General features: G+C 36.5%; 4 protein-coding genes across 8 annotated transcripts; 2 read left to right on the forward strand and 2 right to left on the reverse strand.

Annotated features, from left to right (window-relative positions):
* The first annotated feature begins 438 nt into the window (after positions 1 to 438).
* Positions 439 to 3391, forward strand: LOC110410935 (Tetratricopeptide repeat (TPR)-like superfamily protein). 2 transcript variants are annotated; one of them, XM_021420897.2, is made up of 2 exons: positions 869 to 1142; positions 1277 to 3391. In XM_021420897.2, the coding sequence occupies exons 1-2, from the start codon at positions 1011 to 1013 to the stop codon at positions 2675 to 2677; spliced, it is 1533 nt and encodes a 510-aa protein (XP_021276572.1). In that variant the 5' UTR covers positions 869 to 1010; the 3' UTR covers positions 2678 to 3391. The 2 variants fall into 2 exon arrangements, with proteins under 2 accessions (XP_021276562.1, XP_021276572.1); XM_021420887.1 differs by having other exon boundaries at positions 439 to 3391.
* On the reverse strand, positions 3292 to 8227 carry LOC110410948 (GHMP kinase family protein). 2 transcript variants are annotated; one of them, XM_021420908.2, is made up of 10 exons: positions 8013 to 8227; positions 7710 to 7860; positions 7119 to 7216; positions 6789 to 6898; positions 6649 to 6701; positions 6113 to 6493; positions 5494 to 5598; positions 4737 to 4964; positions 4285 to 4407; positions 3292 to 3798 (listed from the first exon to the last, which is right to left on the reverse strand). In XM_021420908.2, exons 1-10 carry the CDS (start codon positions 8018 to 8020, stop codon positions 3532 to 3534), a joined length of 1524 nt encoding a protein of 507 aa, XP_021276583.1. In that variant the 5' UTR covers positions 8021 to 8227; the 3' UTR covers positions 3292 to 3531. The 2 variants fall into 2 exon arrangements, with proteins under 2 accessions (XP_021276583.1, XP_089639404.1); XM_089783278.1 differs by lacking the exon at positions 8013 to 8227 and having other exon boundaries at positions 7710 to 7874.
* A 444-nt stretch (positions 8228 to 8671) lies between these two features.
* On the reverse strand, positions 8672 to 11700 carry LOC110409619 (uncharacterized). 2 transcript variants are annotated; one of them, XM_021419045.2, is made up of 7 exons: positions 11557 to 11700; positions 10901 to 11115; positions 10220 to 10302; positions 9895 to 9981; positions 9618 to 9763; positions 9374 to 9505; positions 8672 to 9095 (listed from the first exon to the last, which is right to left on the reverse strand). In XM_021419045.2, exons 2-7 carry the CDS (start codon positions 11079 to 11081, stop codon positions 8906 to 8908), a joined length of 819 nt encoding a protein of 272 aa, XP_021274720.1. In that variant the 5' UTR covers positions 11082 to 11115; positions 11557 to 11700; the 3' UTR covers positions 8672 to 8905. The 2 variants fall into 2 exon arrangements, with proteins under 2 accessions (XP_021274720.1, XP_021274712.1); XM_021419037.2 differs by having other exon boundaries at positions 9618 to 9766; positions 11557 to 11699.
* A 33-nt stretch (positions 11701 to 11733) lies between these two features.
* Positions 11734 to 14747, forward strand: VPS25 (E2F/DP family winged-helix DNA-binding domain-containing protein). Of its 2 annotated transcripts, none has more exons than XM_021419056.1 (7): positions 11734 to 11874; positions 12576 to 12677; positions 13172 to 13311; positions 13440 to 13493; positions 13584 to 13672; positions 13785 to 13860; positions 14351 to 14747. In XM_021419056.1, exons 2-7 carry the CDS (start codon positions 12619 to 12621, stop codon positions 14470 to 14472), a joined length of 540 nt encoding a protein of 179 aa, XP_021274731.1. In that variant the 5' UTR covers positions 11734 to 11874; positions 12576 to 12618; the 3' UTR covers positions 14473 to 14747. The 2 variants fall into 2 exon arrangements, with proteins under 2 accessions (XP_021274731.1, XP_021274741.1); XM_021419066.1 differs by having other exon boundaries at positions 11740 to 11874; positions 12570 to 12677.
* Positions 14748 to 14987: the final 240 nt, after the last annotated feature.

Here is a 14987-nt window from a genome sequence, read left to right on the forward strand (position 1 = left end):
TGTATCATGCTTTCTAGATAAAGAAGTTACACATGAATCAAATTGGAATGTTTATGTTTTTCATTTTTACTTTTGCTGTCTTTTTAATTTTAACTCTTGAATACTATGCTCCTGCTGCTCTATGATCACCTCAATTCCCACACAAGATTGAGCTATTTATTTTGCACAAGTGTAGCAAGGCTTGGGCAGGGAAACATCCTCAAATTAACTGATTGTTCTTGCAGTGAAACATGCTAATATTTTATTGGTTGAGGTGATCATGGGGCAGGAGCACGTTCACAGGTTTATATGTTTTTTAACCTTCAGACGTGTGGCTGTGGTTTTACCGGGTCCATAGAGATGAGATGGCAAGATATGATAGGCCACTGAAACTCGAAGAAGGAATCTAATGAAGCCAAACTCTTCCCAAACATTATCCTATCCAGAATCTACGCGTCCGATAATCTGACCTGTACTTCCCTGGCTGGGATTCTCTTCTCAATCCCATGGATGACATTCAAACTCCTTTAACAAGCTCTTCTCACACTACTTCCAAAGCTGCTGCAAATTCATTCTCGTTTCACTTTTGTTCTGATTTCAGTCCAACTTCAAGCTGTGTTTCTCAAGTTGAGATCACTAAATACGATAATCTCAAATTCTGTCACTTTTGCCAACCTCCTTGCTAGCACCAAAGGTCATAAGTTTCACATTGTCATTTTCCCATCTCTTTTTTATCATCAATGTTGTTTTCTTCACTTTTGTTCTCTAATTTCTGCACCTCTTTTCCATGGAAATTTGATTGTTGTTGAAAAGAAGGTTATGGTTCTCGTATTATTCCATATGGCAGTTTAGATTGGTAAACCATGATGTAGATAACAGGATGCCTGGGACTTCAGTCCTTCAGCAAACCAAGTTCTTTTCACTACCTGTAGATCCGCCACAAAGCCCAGAGTTGAGTTTGAGGTTGAAGGAGCAGGAGTGCTTATCTATCCTGAAGAGGTGCAAGAACATGGAAGAATTCAGGCAAGCTCATGCCCAGATCGTCAAGTGGGGTTTCTTTTGGAACTCCTTTTGTGCAAGCAATCTACTGGCTGCGTGTGCCCTCTCAGATGGGGGTAGCATGGACTATGCCTGTTCCATTTTTCAACAAATTGATGAACCGGGTACTTTTGAATTCAATACCATGATTAGAGCTCATGTCAAAGACATGACCTTTGAGGAAGCTTTAGTTTTTTATTATGAGATGCTTGAAAAAGGAGTTGAGCCTGATAATTTCACTTATCCTGCTCTTTTCAAGGCATGTGCCTGGTTGCAGGCACAAGAAGAAGGAAAGCAAATTCATGGGCATGCATTTAAGCTTGGCCTTGAAAGCGATTTGTACGTACAGAACAGCTTGATCAATATGTATAGCAAATGTGGGGAGATAGAACATTCTTGTGCAATCTTTGAGCAAATGGATGAAAAGAGTGTTGCTTCTTGGAGTGCTATTATTGCAGCGCATGCTAGTTTTGGAAAATGGGACGAGTGCTTGATGATGTTTGGGAACATGAGTAGTGAGGGATGTTGGAGGCCTGAAGAAAGCACACTGGTTACTGTGCTCTCTGCTTGTACTTATTTGGGTGCTCTTGATTTGGGGAAGTGCGCACATGGGTCCTTGCTGAGGAACATTAGTGAACTCAATGTTATAGTACAGACATCCTTGATAGACATGTATGTCAAATGCGGGTGTTTACAGAAAGGTCTATCACTCTTTCGGAAAATGGGCAAGAGGAACCAAATGTCCTATACTGTAATGATTTCAGGACTTGCCATGCATGGACATGGTGAGGAAGCTCTAAGGATATACTCAGAGATGCTCAAAGATAGTCTGGACCCGGATGATGTTGTCTACGTGTGTGTATTAAGTGCTTGCAGTCATGCTGGCCTTGTTGATGAGGGCTTCCGATGCTTTGACAGAATGAAATCTGAGCATGGGATAACACCAACAGTTCAGCATTATGGTTGCATGGTAGAACTCATGGGAAAAGCTGGGATGATCAATGAAGCTCTTGAGTTTGTCAAGAGCATGCCTATCAAGCCCAATGATGTGGTCTGGCGGAGCCTTCTCAGTGCTTGTAGAGTTCATTGTAACTTGGAAATAGGAGAGATTGCAGCTAAGCATCTTTTCCAGTCGAGGTTGCAAAATGCCGGTGACTATGTGATACTGTCAAATATGTATGCACGAGCTCAAAGGTGGCAGGAGGTGGCTAAAATTCGGGTGGAAATGGCTAGAGAGGGTTTGCACCAGGTGCCAGGTTTTAGCCTGGTTGAGGTGGGGAGAAGAATCCACAAGTTTGTTTCACAGGACACGTCTCATCCTCAATGTGTAAGTGTCTACGAGATGATTCACCAGATGGAATGGCAGCTAAAATTTGAAGGTTATTCCCCAGATTCATCACAGGTATTGCTTGATGTAGATGAAGAAGAGAAGAGACAGAGATTGAAAGGCCATAGTCAGAAGTTAGCCATTGCATTTGCGCTCATACATACATCTCAGGGTTCTCCTATAAGATTAGCTAGAAACCTCAGGATGTGCAATGACTGTCATACGTATACCAAACTAATATCCCTCATCTATGAACGTGAAATTACAGTAAGAGATCGTAATCGGTTCCACCATTTTAAAGATGGAACTTGTTCTTGTAGGGATTACTGGTGAAATGATAAAATTCCCATTGTCATCATTTCCTTCCCTCTGCCTTGGGATGCTATTTCCTTCTATACAAAGGAAAATTGTTCTACATAAGACTGAAGACACATAAATCAGAGGTTGTTTTAACCACATCTTTTCTTGCTAAAAGATTGTGTTTCAGAATAATGAAGCTAATAATGGCAGAGTTTTGAGAACTGTTCCAGAATAATGAGGATAATGGCAGAGTTTTGAAGAAATCACTACAAAAATTGTTCAGGATGTGCAGATAGGACCTTTGCTCATGTTGCAAATCCGAGCTAGCCTTATGCATGAAGTAGAGATCATTGGATGGTCTTCACACCAAAAATATTGCTAAACAAACTTGAAATTCAGAAGCTGATTATAGCCTCACATCTCAACTAGTTGCTCAAGTTCTGCAGTGAAAAATTCTGGCACCCCCTCTAAAGAGTATGGAAAACTATTAAGGAGATTAACACGAGCTTAGATTTGTTGATTTTTTTGTTTAGTATGTCCACAGAAGGTTATAGTGCCAATGATTGCATTCAATAAGGAGCTCCCTGATGAAACAACAAGATCTCCTGCTAAAATGTCAAACATTGTTCAAGAAAAAGTAAGCAAGATGAACCCTTACCAATTGTGGGAAGGGCATTTTTTTTTTTCTTATTCTATGTATTCATTGTTCAAGGAACTTAAATGTATAACAGTTGATTTTTTAGAGAAGGCTTTATCTGTCGATTTAAAACCCTTTCCCAATTAAATCAATCTCCAAAACAAAGTACAATTTCTGTAGGAAATCACATTTTCCACCAAACCTTAATATGGCATTCCTACCTCATCAAATACAAAAAAAGAAATCAAGCTCACTTGATATGGACTGAAGAAACCCCAGATGTAATTTCCCAGCTTCGTGGATCACCACTTTCTAAAGAAACACCTTGAGGATCTTCCCTAACTAACAAGCCCAGGACATTGTGTGAACTCCATGCATTTGTCACATTGCTGCTGGAATCCCCCAAGGTAACAGCAAAGATAGCATCAAATCCACCTGCTCCAGGAACCCCAGCCAACAAAACTCCTTCCATATTCATAGTAGCATCCAAAAGTTGAGTCTGTGATTTGGGTTCTATCTGCAATTTTATATTCAAAAATTTTTACAGGATGTAGAACTTGAATGTAATGCACTAAACTAAAATGATAACACAACATTTTGGAACCCATCAAAGAAGCGTATCCCTACTCCTTAGCTGATAATTTTTTTTTTTTTTGAAAAGTAGCAGATAAAATTTTAACAGGTGTTGTCGAAAAGTTTGCTAATAATTAGCCTTTGACTTTTGATAAGGGACAAGTTTTTTGGAGCATCCCAAAATCAAAAAGAGGATAGTCCATTTAGGATCTAGCACGGTAAATCAATCAAGCTTTGCATGTCAACAATATTAACCTCTTAATAAATCAGATGAAAAAAAGATAAAAAAAATTCAACCTCTTGCTATTTATTAAACATTTTAACAAATATGCAAATGCTTAAACAAGGACATTTTATGAGAATATGGAAAAAGAAAAAGAATGACTAGATGAAAAGAAGAAAGCATCAAATCAAAGAGACAATGACCTACCGGAACGCCTGCTGCCTCTCCCATTTGTCGCATGTGATTTCTGATCCCAAGCATAGCATCCCTTGCCTGTAGCAATGCTTTAACAACTGCTTCTTTGATTGGCTCAGTAACTCCGTCCATCCACTGTCCATGCAATTGGTTTAACAGACCATCTTAATAATCATCATTTGGAAGGAAAGAGAGCATAATGGAGGAAGGTACTTGTATTTGACAAGACAATTTAACCAAACAATAGTTTGGTATGAGTACACCGGTGTTATCCTCAGAAATAGAGAATCTTCCTGAGCAAGCGACTGCTCTGAATAATTGGTATGACAAATATTCAATTTTTTTCTTGCTATGAGTGCAATCCAGAAAGACAAAATGTTCATTTTTTTCAGTAAAAGCATCACTAGGAAATTATATTTTATTGTTGTTTTCTTGAGCGCTAGGGGAGTACTCTGAGAACGTACCTTTTCTGGTTTAAGCCTGCTACAGCTATCAATCACACATTTGTAAGCATCCCAATGTTCTTTGGCTAATTTGCTTAACATGTCAAGTTGTTTCTCAAGTTCTGAATTAGCCTCAGCCAGCTTTCTCCATGTTTCTTGGGATTTTTCAGGATCCGCCTTCTGCCATTTTTTAACAGCACCTACCATTGATGGTGTCGATGATCCACCAGTTCCGGGTTCTCCTAGTAACTGTGACAGCACAACAATCCTTGTGACAATAGAATACTTGCTTTTGCTAGCAAAAATATTGTAACAAGATTTACATGCCACCTTTCATTTCCTCAAAAAAAGAAAAAAAAAAAGAAGAGAATGAATAAGATTGAGTAATGTTTCTAGATTAAGTTTCCAATCATCCTTTTGCCCATATCAATATCCAGATCTACGTGATTGTACCACTACATCTTCACTTCAATAATTATGCATATGTAAAAGAAGAACCATTTAGGGATTTTATCCTGACTCACTCTTCAAAAATAACATTGGGGCCTAAAAATACGCAAAAGCTAGCTTTGACAGAAAATAAAGCAGAAAAATACATGGTGAGAAAGTAATAAGGAGCGAGTTGATAACTCCTATACCTGGTAAGTGAATAACTAACAAGGAGCTAATTTGCTGAGAAGATTTAATTAATTAAGCAGAATCACATAGAGAACATACCATATATGCTCACGAAAGCATTATAATTTAAGTGGTAAATGATGAAACTCATAATGCTTACAAGTGTCATTAATGGTGGCAAAGAGAATTTAGTCCTCTTATGGTCCCATTCTCCATTTAGAATGTTGCCAATGACTTCCTCTAATGGCATTCCTTGCACTGCAGCCTGCAACATTACAAGAGATCTTACAAAGAATCCCAAAAAAAGTCGCTAAAATTTGAGTCTACTGTTTTTTCAATGTCAATATGAGATGTTTGTGGAAGTATTCTACCCTCCTAAATGATAAAACACCAAAAATAGGGCAACTGAAACTTGTTTGAGAACGAGGTAATCTAACGGCAAGAAAGCTTTGACCAAGCCTGAGTTATATAGACCTTAATGTGTCCAATAAGTGGTTAAAAGTTGATAAGGTAGCAAATAAGGCAACCTATTAAGAAAAATCAAATACAAGGGAGAAATGTTTGCATGCGTTCTTTTCGGCGGGCCAGTTACTTCGTGCATTTATACAAAATATAAAAATATCAAAAAGCCATATATTTATCCATGAGAAACAGCCTAGGTGGTGACCCACAAGCAGCATTGCAATAGCATTAAATGTTCAATTGAGATGTATTCAGATCTTTCCCATTGCACATTATTCCTTACTCCCAACCATAAAGAAGGAGAGAGAGAGAGAGACCTGGGCAGCAGAAAGCACTTCTGGTGAAAAACGAACATAATGCTGACTCCCATAGACTGCAGAACTCACATCGAAGCCACTGCCAACTTTTCCTTGGGCAATACAATGGGCACTTTGAGCTATCATATGCACGACATCAAGATCCATGGAATTTTTCTGGTGTGGATCTTCAGACAAGGCGGAAAGGTTAACAACACCAAGGTAATGAAGTAAAGCAGCAACTACAGCAGTTGTCATTGCTGCTGATGAACCCAATCCAGTTTTTGCAACTTCAGGTTTACAATTTCCTCCATTTGATTCCTCAGCATTGAAAGTAATTGATGTAAAAGGTGTCAGAGCAGCCAATGCTTCTGGTGTCAAAGGAAGTTCACGAGCTTCAATCTGTAGAAGAACACATTGCAGCTTATATTGTAGAACTTACATAAAAGAATGGGCAAGGGTTACCAGAATTTACATGCCATAATAAATAAGTAGTAAATGCACATTTCAAGAGATATGTTCTATAAAGAAAGTATTAAATAGAAAAGGTAAAATACCTGATTTCGATATGAGTAAAAGTCGTTGCAACCTAAGATTGTGATATCAAGACCTGAATGATTAATTAAGTTCCAAAATTAGATTTCTAAGTTATGGTTTCCATTCAAATAAGAATAAAAAATGCAGAATTAAACATTACCTTGTAAGAGTATTTTGTCTAATGCATCCTTCTTATTCTTGTCAAGGGTTGCATGTCCAGCTGCTACAGCATATTGAATCGCATTTTCTACAAAAGGGTTCCTTGATTCACTGGAAGCATATGCCAAAATAAGTAAAACAACTTAACAATCCAGTGCTGCTCTAATAATTTGACTTAAATTTGGTATAATTGTTGGAACAAAAAGAACTAAGGAATAACTAAGGTTCACTGAAATTACTGAAGCTTTCTCTAATGTCCTTCAAACTCAAAAAAAGACGCAATATAGATATGCAAGAGAAAACACACTTCCATCATATGATGAAACCTTGCCTGGAAGATACACACTGAAGCGTTAAATGCTTCAGAGACAGTTTGTATGAGCTTTCTCTGGAAAGCTGAGGAGATGTTAGTTTGACATCGGTCCATGCCTGAAAGAGGATATAGAGGACAAGAGTTCAGACCAAGTGTTTCTTCATCAGTAAAGCACACTTATCCAGTGAAAGTTACAATAGCATTTTTTAGTAAATTTCTGATTAAAGTAATCAAGAAAACTACTATAGGGCCTCTGGTTTCTACATCGAGGAAAAATACAAGAATTTCAACAGTAATAAGGCATGCCACTTGAACCATCACCTAGAAATGGGAATCACATTAAGCAAAGGGATCACCATTATCCTATGCACCAGCAGTGAAGTTTAAAAATTCCGCGAGCATGGAATTTTGACATGTGTTCATTTAGTTGGGTTGGCTTTATAATTCAGTGTCAGACTTCCTTATTTACAATCAAGTGAACATGTGATGATCATTCGTAGCAGCTCGCGGAGTTCATAAAAGCAAAGAAATGAATGCAACAATGGCAAACTAAATAAAAAGAAAAAAAAAAAACTAAACAGAAGCATGGAAATCAAAGGAAAGCCTTACCCATGCCCAGCTTTCAGGCTTGACATCGTCATGAATTGGCTTCACAATAGCGTAAAAACGGGCATTGGTACTCAGAACAATCCCAGCATTTGGCCTCTCCAAAATCAGGTACCCCCCAGTCATCAACACCTTCCCCGGAGCAGAAGCAACTCTATAAATCACCATTAATAAACCAATATTAACTATACCTAAATCATAGGAATGATCTAAAGCAGATTACAACTACCCTTTTCATAATTCTTGCTAATCGACCAGAAATTAAACCAAATTAACAAAATTTCAGTCGAATGAAGTTAAACTTACACTTCCATAGTCGCCAACGATTAGGACTTGGATGCCGAAAACTGGGTATTTAAATTAATACAAAAAATTAAAGAAATTTGAGAGGTTTGGAAAGGAAGGAGAGAATTTTTATAAAGGGAATTGCTAAGCGCCGGGAAGAGCTGGGAAGCTTGACTCTGAGATTCGGTAACTCAGTAATCAACAAACACGACACGAAGTACTAACTCAGCAGTCAGCACAACACCTTCAAAGCGTTTTGTCTTTGACGTTGAGAACCATATCCACTGGGCCCCACTCAACTACCCAACTCATACTCAGGAAAAATTGAGTTTTTTTTTTTCCCGAAAAAAAAGGATATTTTATTAAAGCTATAATTATTTTAACTAAAAATTCCGCCTTGCAAGTTAGACCAAAATGGAAAACTCTTTTGGCAAAAAAAAAAAACGTAGAAATGATGATTTGGGTGGATGAAGTCAAACTTTGGGTATTAACAGAAATATGATAATCAGTTCATAATGACATTCAGATAGCTCCAAATTTATTATGTTTTCCATTTTTTTAAAAAAAAATTAATAGTTTTCTTGAAATTTATTGATAATCCCATAGCTTAAATGCTCGTTGGTTACAATTTTTTGATTCATTTCAATCACAGAGGTAGAAGAAAGAAAGAATTCTAAAAGTAAATAGAAATATAATAATTTGTTGGCAATCACATTCACGTCTAATCCGAAACAATATTGTAAAGTAGTTCACATCTAAGTTTTCCTCTCCTCTTTTCTCTTATAAATTCAATGGTTTTCTTAGGCCTTCTTTCAACGTTCAAGATGGAATATCCAAACCAGCTTTCAAAGAGAGTTTTACACCAGCTTTCAAAGAGAGTTTTACAGATATAAAGGAAGCAGAATGCCTTTAGCCTATGGCTTTACAAGTTCCCTGATAAACTGTTCTACTTGTGCTACCTCCCCGGTCAAACCAGAAGCCTCGGTGACGGTAACTTTGTTCCTGCACTGAGAGAATGCAAATGCTTCTCCAGGTACACCCAGATCGAAGTCATTTGAAATATCAGCTGCTGATATTGCACTTCTCGACACCCGCAGTTTATCACTATAAAATGGAAAAAATGCGCAAAATTAATTATATAATAATGAATGACCCATGGGAAAGATCACAAGTTCCCTAAAAATTAAAGAGAATGCATATATACATATGTGTTTATGCAAGCAGGACATTGTAAGTTTCAATCCATAAAATGTAATCTATTGCAGAGTAGCTATAGCAAGGGGTTTATGGAGATCAAGAGGGCTGCATATGCGGGGATATTGCAGAAGAAGATAACTAAGCAAACATTGAATATGTAGAGAGAAATGAACTCAAGGCCATACATTTCCTTTTCCATTTGCTTTCTGATGAACTCCTTTGTATGTGCTGTCACTTTATCGGTTTTATTACAACAGATAAGAACTGGAATTTTCTTCTTGACCACACTTGCCTTGGTCAAAATATCATAAAGGTACCTGTTGCACAGAAGCAATATTGCATCTAAATCCTTCATGGTAATTAGAAAGTGGGGTGGGGAAGGAAGAGACATGGAAGTGTAGAGTGTGCATTATTATGGTTTATTCTTACTCTGAAGCTAAACGGCAGTTTGGTAAGAACTCCAAAGCATCAACAACAAACACAATGCCAGCTGCTTGAGGCAAAAACTCATCCAGTTTGGGCTGTAGACGAGAATGCCCAGGCACATCAACAAGATGGACAGGCTTGGTTTTGCCCTTCTGTCAAGAATAGATATGCAAGTTCAATTTAGGACAATGATCTAAGAGCTGAAATTGATGACACAGAATGAAATAAGGAAAACAGAAAGTGTTAACTAATCTTGGAAAGCCAAGTTTAGATGAATTACCTTATTACTTTCTGAATTTAGCACAAACGTGCCCTCATTGGGTTCCATGGACGTAACAGTGCCCTGATGTGAGGAACCATCACGAAGCTGGCACAGAAATCATGTCAAGAAAGTTATAACAACACATCACTACTCATTCCAATTATGCTAAAAACCAATGCCACCGAATACATATGTCTTAGTAGTACATTGTATATTTGGCAGCTAACAGGACATCTTTGCTTAAGTTGGTATAACATGCACAACCAACAAAGTAACACTTGAATTTAATATTTCAGATTTTGAGACTCTCAAAAGGAACAAAACAAATAATGGCACCGCATACCTGATAGAACAGAACAGTTTTTCCACTCCCACTAAGGCCGGTGAGTACAATGGTATTAGATTTTGTGCATTTGAAAAAGCGGACTGTGAGACAAAGAATGAGAAAAAGATTAGTAAATATAAGTAAAAGTTCACACTCCAACAAGGAAACCGAATATATCAAGAATAAGCGCCTCATAACAAAAATCATAGAATGCAAAATCATGTAAAGATCCAGACATCTATTGAAGCCATTGCAACCTAATAGGATTATACTGACATCTTTGCACACCGGGAATTCATAAAATTAAAAAACACGGTAAGGCATTCCAATATAACATCTTGTAGGTTTATATTCAGTCTAAATATGTTTTAATCAAGATGATAATCTTGATGCCTATGCTTTCAGCAACTGACCAAATCTAACAAGCATTCATTTAGTTAAACCAATTATTGACTTCAAAAACCCAACAATTTCACACATAAAATATAAAAAAAAAAAACAAAACCATATTTTTTTCAAGAAAAATGTTTCTAGTTACGTATCCTATCAGAAAAGAATGATATTTCAAAATTCTAAAATGCATATACCCAAGAAAAAAATCTGAAAACTAAGGGAATACTACAAACTAATTCTTCGAAAACCAAGAATAAACAGCACTTTTATTCCAAGATTAATAGTTATAAAGCAATGCCGGCTTACAGGACAAAAGCAAGAGGGTAGAAATGAGCAAGACAGCAACAGCAGCATAAAGTTGAGTCGGGGGTATTTGGTTCAAATACTCAATTGCTTGATGCAACCACTGCTCCAATTGATTCTTCCACGGCTCCAATTGACTCTTCAACTGCTCTAATTGATCCTTCCACTGTTCCATCGCTTCCATCCCCTGAATTTCAAGTTCTATGGGATATCGAAACCTAGGACACGCAAAAACCAGATTCAAAAATCAGTTCTTTCTTGAATCCTGAATTAAGAGATTCTAAAATAACAAGAAAGTTTGTTCTGTTCAAGGGTCCACCCTGGCACATTATTCTTTTCTTTCTAAGTCTTTTAAACCAAGAGAGACTCAATGTTTAACATTCTAAAGTTTGAATTCTGAGTGTTCGTTTCTCTTGTATTCTGCTAGAAATTGAAAGCAAAAGAAAAAAGGTAGAGACTTTGATAATCAGAATTTTTTATTCAGTAGAACAAGAACTAGCAAAATTATGATTCAAAACATTTTCAAGAGTTAAGAGAAAGAACCCAAATCTCAAAAATGAGCAAATTTTAATTTAACCTCATGAAAGATCCCAACTTTGACTATCAACTCACGATTTCAATCAAATAGAATTCGGATGTCTGGGTAGTAAATTACGCACCTTTAACGTATCTCTCTTCTCGAAAATAAAAGAGAAATGATTTCTTTAATTTTTTTTGCTGTTAGAAGAGCCAAGAACCGGAGAGTGAGGGAGATGTGAGAATTGAGAAAGAAAACAAGAAAAGTTATAAAAGAAGGGTTTTTTTATTAATTTAAATTACATCCAACGGTTCAGAATCAAAGTACTAAATCTAACGGTAAAGAATTACTGAACTTAAAAAAGCGTGTTTATAAAACTTGACTGATGAAGAAAAGCAGACTAATTGGCAAACATCAAAGAACTCGACCGGAAAGCTGAAAACTTTCTCTTCCCGATCAGGTATAATTTTCTTCAATTTATTCTCTTGTTTGATGGTTAAGAACCCACATATTCTGAAATTTGAAATTTGAAATTTGAGAATTTATATGAATCAAACCTAAATCTGTTTGCTTCTTTTCTTTTATGAATTCGATTTGAATATAATTGAAAAGGGATCCTTTTCATTCCTTTATCAGCTTCAGCTTGTTGTTTACTAGTGGCTGTTTAGTCCGTTTTTAGTTAACTAACAAGCTTTTGAACATTAGTATATTGCTGGGTCTTTGCCCTTGGTTTATCATCTATGATATCTATGCAATGTGTTGGATAGCTTTTCTCTCTAAATGTACAATGAATGTTCTATAATCCCATATTATGTTTTTCGTCTCTCTATTTCTTGGGTACTAATGCCTCCAAATATGCCATCAAACGTCGTCCTATCATTGAATGCCATCGATAAGGAAGATTTGAGTCCCATGCTTTGATAATTTTGCAACTAATCCTTGATTTCTCAACCTGATTTCACTGTTGTTGTTCACTCTTTTTCTTGTTTCTTTGATTTTTGTTTATTGACGTTAGCTATTTCTTGTTAGTTAAGGATGTTTTTGACAATTTGAACCTGGTTGGGACCCTTTAATGTTATTACTTGTTTGTTTATGTGCTGCTGCTAATATTTTCTCTCCCCATTCCCTTTTGTCCCCTTCTTTTTCCCCTGTTAGTTACAGATATGCTTTTTATGTGACATCTATTCGAAAAGGAGCATGAGAGATGCAGAAATTGGGTGATTTCAAGCTTCCCCACTTCTTCAACTACCCTCCATACTTCACGTATTCTACTTTTCTCTTTGTCTTTTCATTTTTTCCTTTATTCACTTTCTAGCAAAACTATGAACAATCTATTATTACTTCTGGTTACTCTTTTTAAGCAATGAAGAATATAATTTGAGGTCTTCGTGGAAAAGATTGATCCTCATCTGTGAAGATGAGTTGGATGCTTTATTACAAATATTCATTAAGTTGCATCTGTATATACTTTATATTTCTTCCAATTTTTCAACTCTTTTTATTTCAATCTTCCCTTTAGAACTTCATGGAAAATATTGTTTCCCATCTTTTAAACTGGTTTATTATAAATTGCATCTGTATATGCTTAATATTTCTTCCATTTGGACACCTTCCTAGAAGATGATGTTGAAGTGGAGCTCAAAAGATTCATTATTATCATCATCCTTGTTATTGTGATATTTTCAATGTGATATTCATTATCCATTGTGAGTATTTATTTTTTAATAATTGGGATTGATTTTCACATATTTCTGCAGTTTGCAGCCGGTGAGAGAGACTCGTGAGAAACAGGTACAACTTTGGAAGGACCTTATTCTGGATTACTGCAGAACTCAGAAGATATTTGTCCTTGGGCTTGAGGAAGAATTTCCTCTGTTCTCAAATCCTGTGATTGAACGTAAGACCTGTTTCTCTAAGTTCTGGTTAAGCCATCTCAGTGATTAGATTTCTGAAGATGCATTTGTCTTACAACCAGTATTTTGTTTCAAGTCTTGTTATTCCTCTTGCTTTTTTGGTCTGGTGCAGGTACTCTCAGTCATGAAGCTAGGGAGGCATTCCTCTCAGCCTTGGTTTCAGAAGGTCTGGCTCTACTGGTTGACTAATACAAGATTATGCTACAACATCCTTAAATCCATTGGAAGCTCTTAAACTTTAATTCTGATGTAACAGGACGTGCAGAATGGTTGGATAAAGGACATAGGAAATGCCGTATCCTTTGGCACCGAATTCAAGATTGGGCTGACAGTATTTTAAAGTTTGTGAGTTAATCTTGGTTTTTTTTTTTTTTTTTGCTATTCTAGTAATGAACTGTTAATAAGTAGATGGCATGTTCCAAACATTATTTTGTAATATGTTTGCATATGTTATTAGGTGAAAGATAATGGCTTTGAGGACAGTGTTATGACTGTTGAGGAAATACGTTCAGGGATTGAATCTCGAGGAACAGGTAAATGTACATTTCATTTGATGCTTAGATGAAGCATATTAATAAATGATTTTGGAAAATTGTGCTGCCTGTATAATACTGCGAATGTTATCAGAGCTGATTCTTTTTTCTTCTTTTTATTTATTTTCCTTTCCTTAGTTTTAGGAGAGGGTCTGACTTGTGGTGGTGTGTGGAGAGGGAAAGCATCTATCAGCTGCATGTGCCCTGGAAATATATGTCGTTCAAATTGCATGCTGGATGTGTTGATAAATGTTTCTAATGCAAGGAGAGTGGATATATTATAGATCCACAAGTCCCACCTAGGGCATAAATAAGTTTTTGCTGACCTTTTTTTATCTAAATAACCCCCAACCAAAAACAAAAGAAGCATGTATCATAATCCCTATGCATCCATTCACACATCTTTCACATGTAAACTCACTTACTTGGGGAAATTTATGTCCTAAACATTACATGCTACTAATCACAATCTCTCCTTTTTTTACCACAGAGCTTCATGGGATAGATCGCACGATTCTAATCCGAGCTTTGAAAATACTAGAACAAAAGGGGAAGCTTGCGATTTTTAAGGGAACTTCAGCTGATGATGAAGGTGTGAAATTCTCTGTATAATGTTTTAAACCAGGCATTCAAATACAGCCTATTGAGCGTGGCAGACAAGGCAGCCTATTGATCATCAGTACTTTAATCAAAACCCAGCATTGTGTTTGCAAGTGAAACTCAGAAATGAAAAACAGAAAGAAGTGAAGTTTGTTGAACGCTAAACCTGATGGAATATTTATTTAACATTTAGTGTGGAGCAATTTTCCTTTTTTTTTTTTTTTTGTTAGGAAGATGGAGGAATTGTTGTTCAATGAATAATTGACTTGATTTTAGCCTACAAGCTTCCCGTCACTTTGATCAAATCTTTGCTTTTTTCAGGGAAAACCAATTAATAGCAAAAAAAAAAAAGGGATGGATTCCTGCAAATAGAGATGCTTAAAGCCTAAATTTGATTAAAAAACTTGTTAGCGAGGGTTTGCACTTGTTTGTCAAATTTTTAACAAAGTAAAATAGTAAAAATAGACCCAAACTTGACCGATCAAACTTTCAAAAGAAAAAGCTATTCACCCAGAGGCCAAAAGCCC

The sequence above is a fragment of the Theobroma umbraticum genome, unplaced genomic scaffold (genome assembly GCF_002168275.2).
Source record: "Theobroma umbraticum cultivar Fairchild unplaced genomic scaffold, ASM216827v3 scaffold_30.0, whole genome shotgun sequence".
NCBI lineage: Eukaryota > Viridiplantae > Streptophyta > Magnoliopsida > Malvales > Malvaceae > Theobroma > Theobroma umbraticum.

What these genes read in the sequence shown, in the direction of transcription:
- LOC110410935 (XM_021420887.1), top strand. Translation starts at nt 860, where the DNA reads ATGCCTGGGACTTCAGTCCTTCAGCAAACCAAGTTCTTTTCACTACCT.
- LOC110409619 (XM_021419037.2), bottom strand. Translation starts at nt 11,081, where the DNA reads ATGGAAGCGATGGAACAGTGGAAGGATCAATTAGAGCAGTTGAAGAGT. An exon ending in TAAATTCAGAAAGTAATAAG is followed by an intron (nt 9,767 to 9,894) that starts GTAATTCATCTA and finishes TATTCTTGACAG; the next exon opens with AAGGGCAAAACCAAGCCTGT. An exon ending in AACTGCCGTTTAGCTTCAGA is followed by an intron (nt 9,506 to 9,617) that starts GTAAGAATAAAC and finishes TCTGTGCAACAG; the next exon opens with GTACCTTTATGATATTTTGA.
- LOC110410948 (XM_089783278.1), bottom strand. Translation starts at nt 7,874, where the DNA reads ATGGTGATTTATAGAGTTGCTTCTGCTCCGGGGAAGGTGTTGATGACT. An exon ending in AGACAAAATACTCTTACAAG is followed by an intron (nt 6,702 to 6,788) that starts GTAATGTTTAAT and finishes TTAATCATTCAG; the next exon opens with GTCTTGATATCACAATCTTA. An exon ending in TTTACTCATATCGAAATCAG is followed by an intron (nt 6,494 to 6,648) that starts GTATTTTACCTT and finishes GTTCTTCTACAG; the next exon opens with ATTGAAGCTCGTGAACTTCC.
- VPS25 (XM_021419056.1), top strand. Translation starts at nt 12,619, where the DNA reads ATGCAGAAATTGGGTGATTTCAAGCTTCCCCACTTCTTCAACTACCCT. An exon ending in CTCAAATCCTGTGATTGAAC is followed by an intron (nt 13,312 to 13,439) that starts GTAAGACCTGTT and finishes GGTCTGGTGCAG; the next exon opens with GTACTCTCAGTCATGAAGCT. An exon ending in CTCAGCCTTGGTTTCAGAAG is followed by an intron (nt 13,494 to 13,583) that starts GTCTGGCTCTAC and finishes CTGATGTAACAG; the next exon opens with GACGTGCAGAATGGTTGGAT.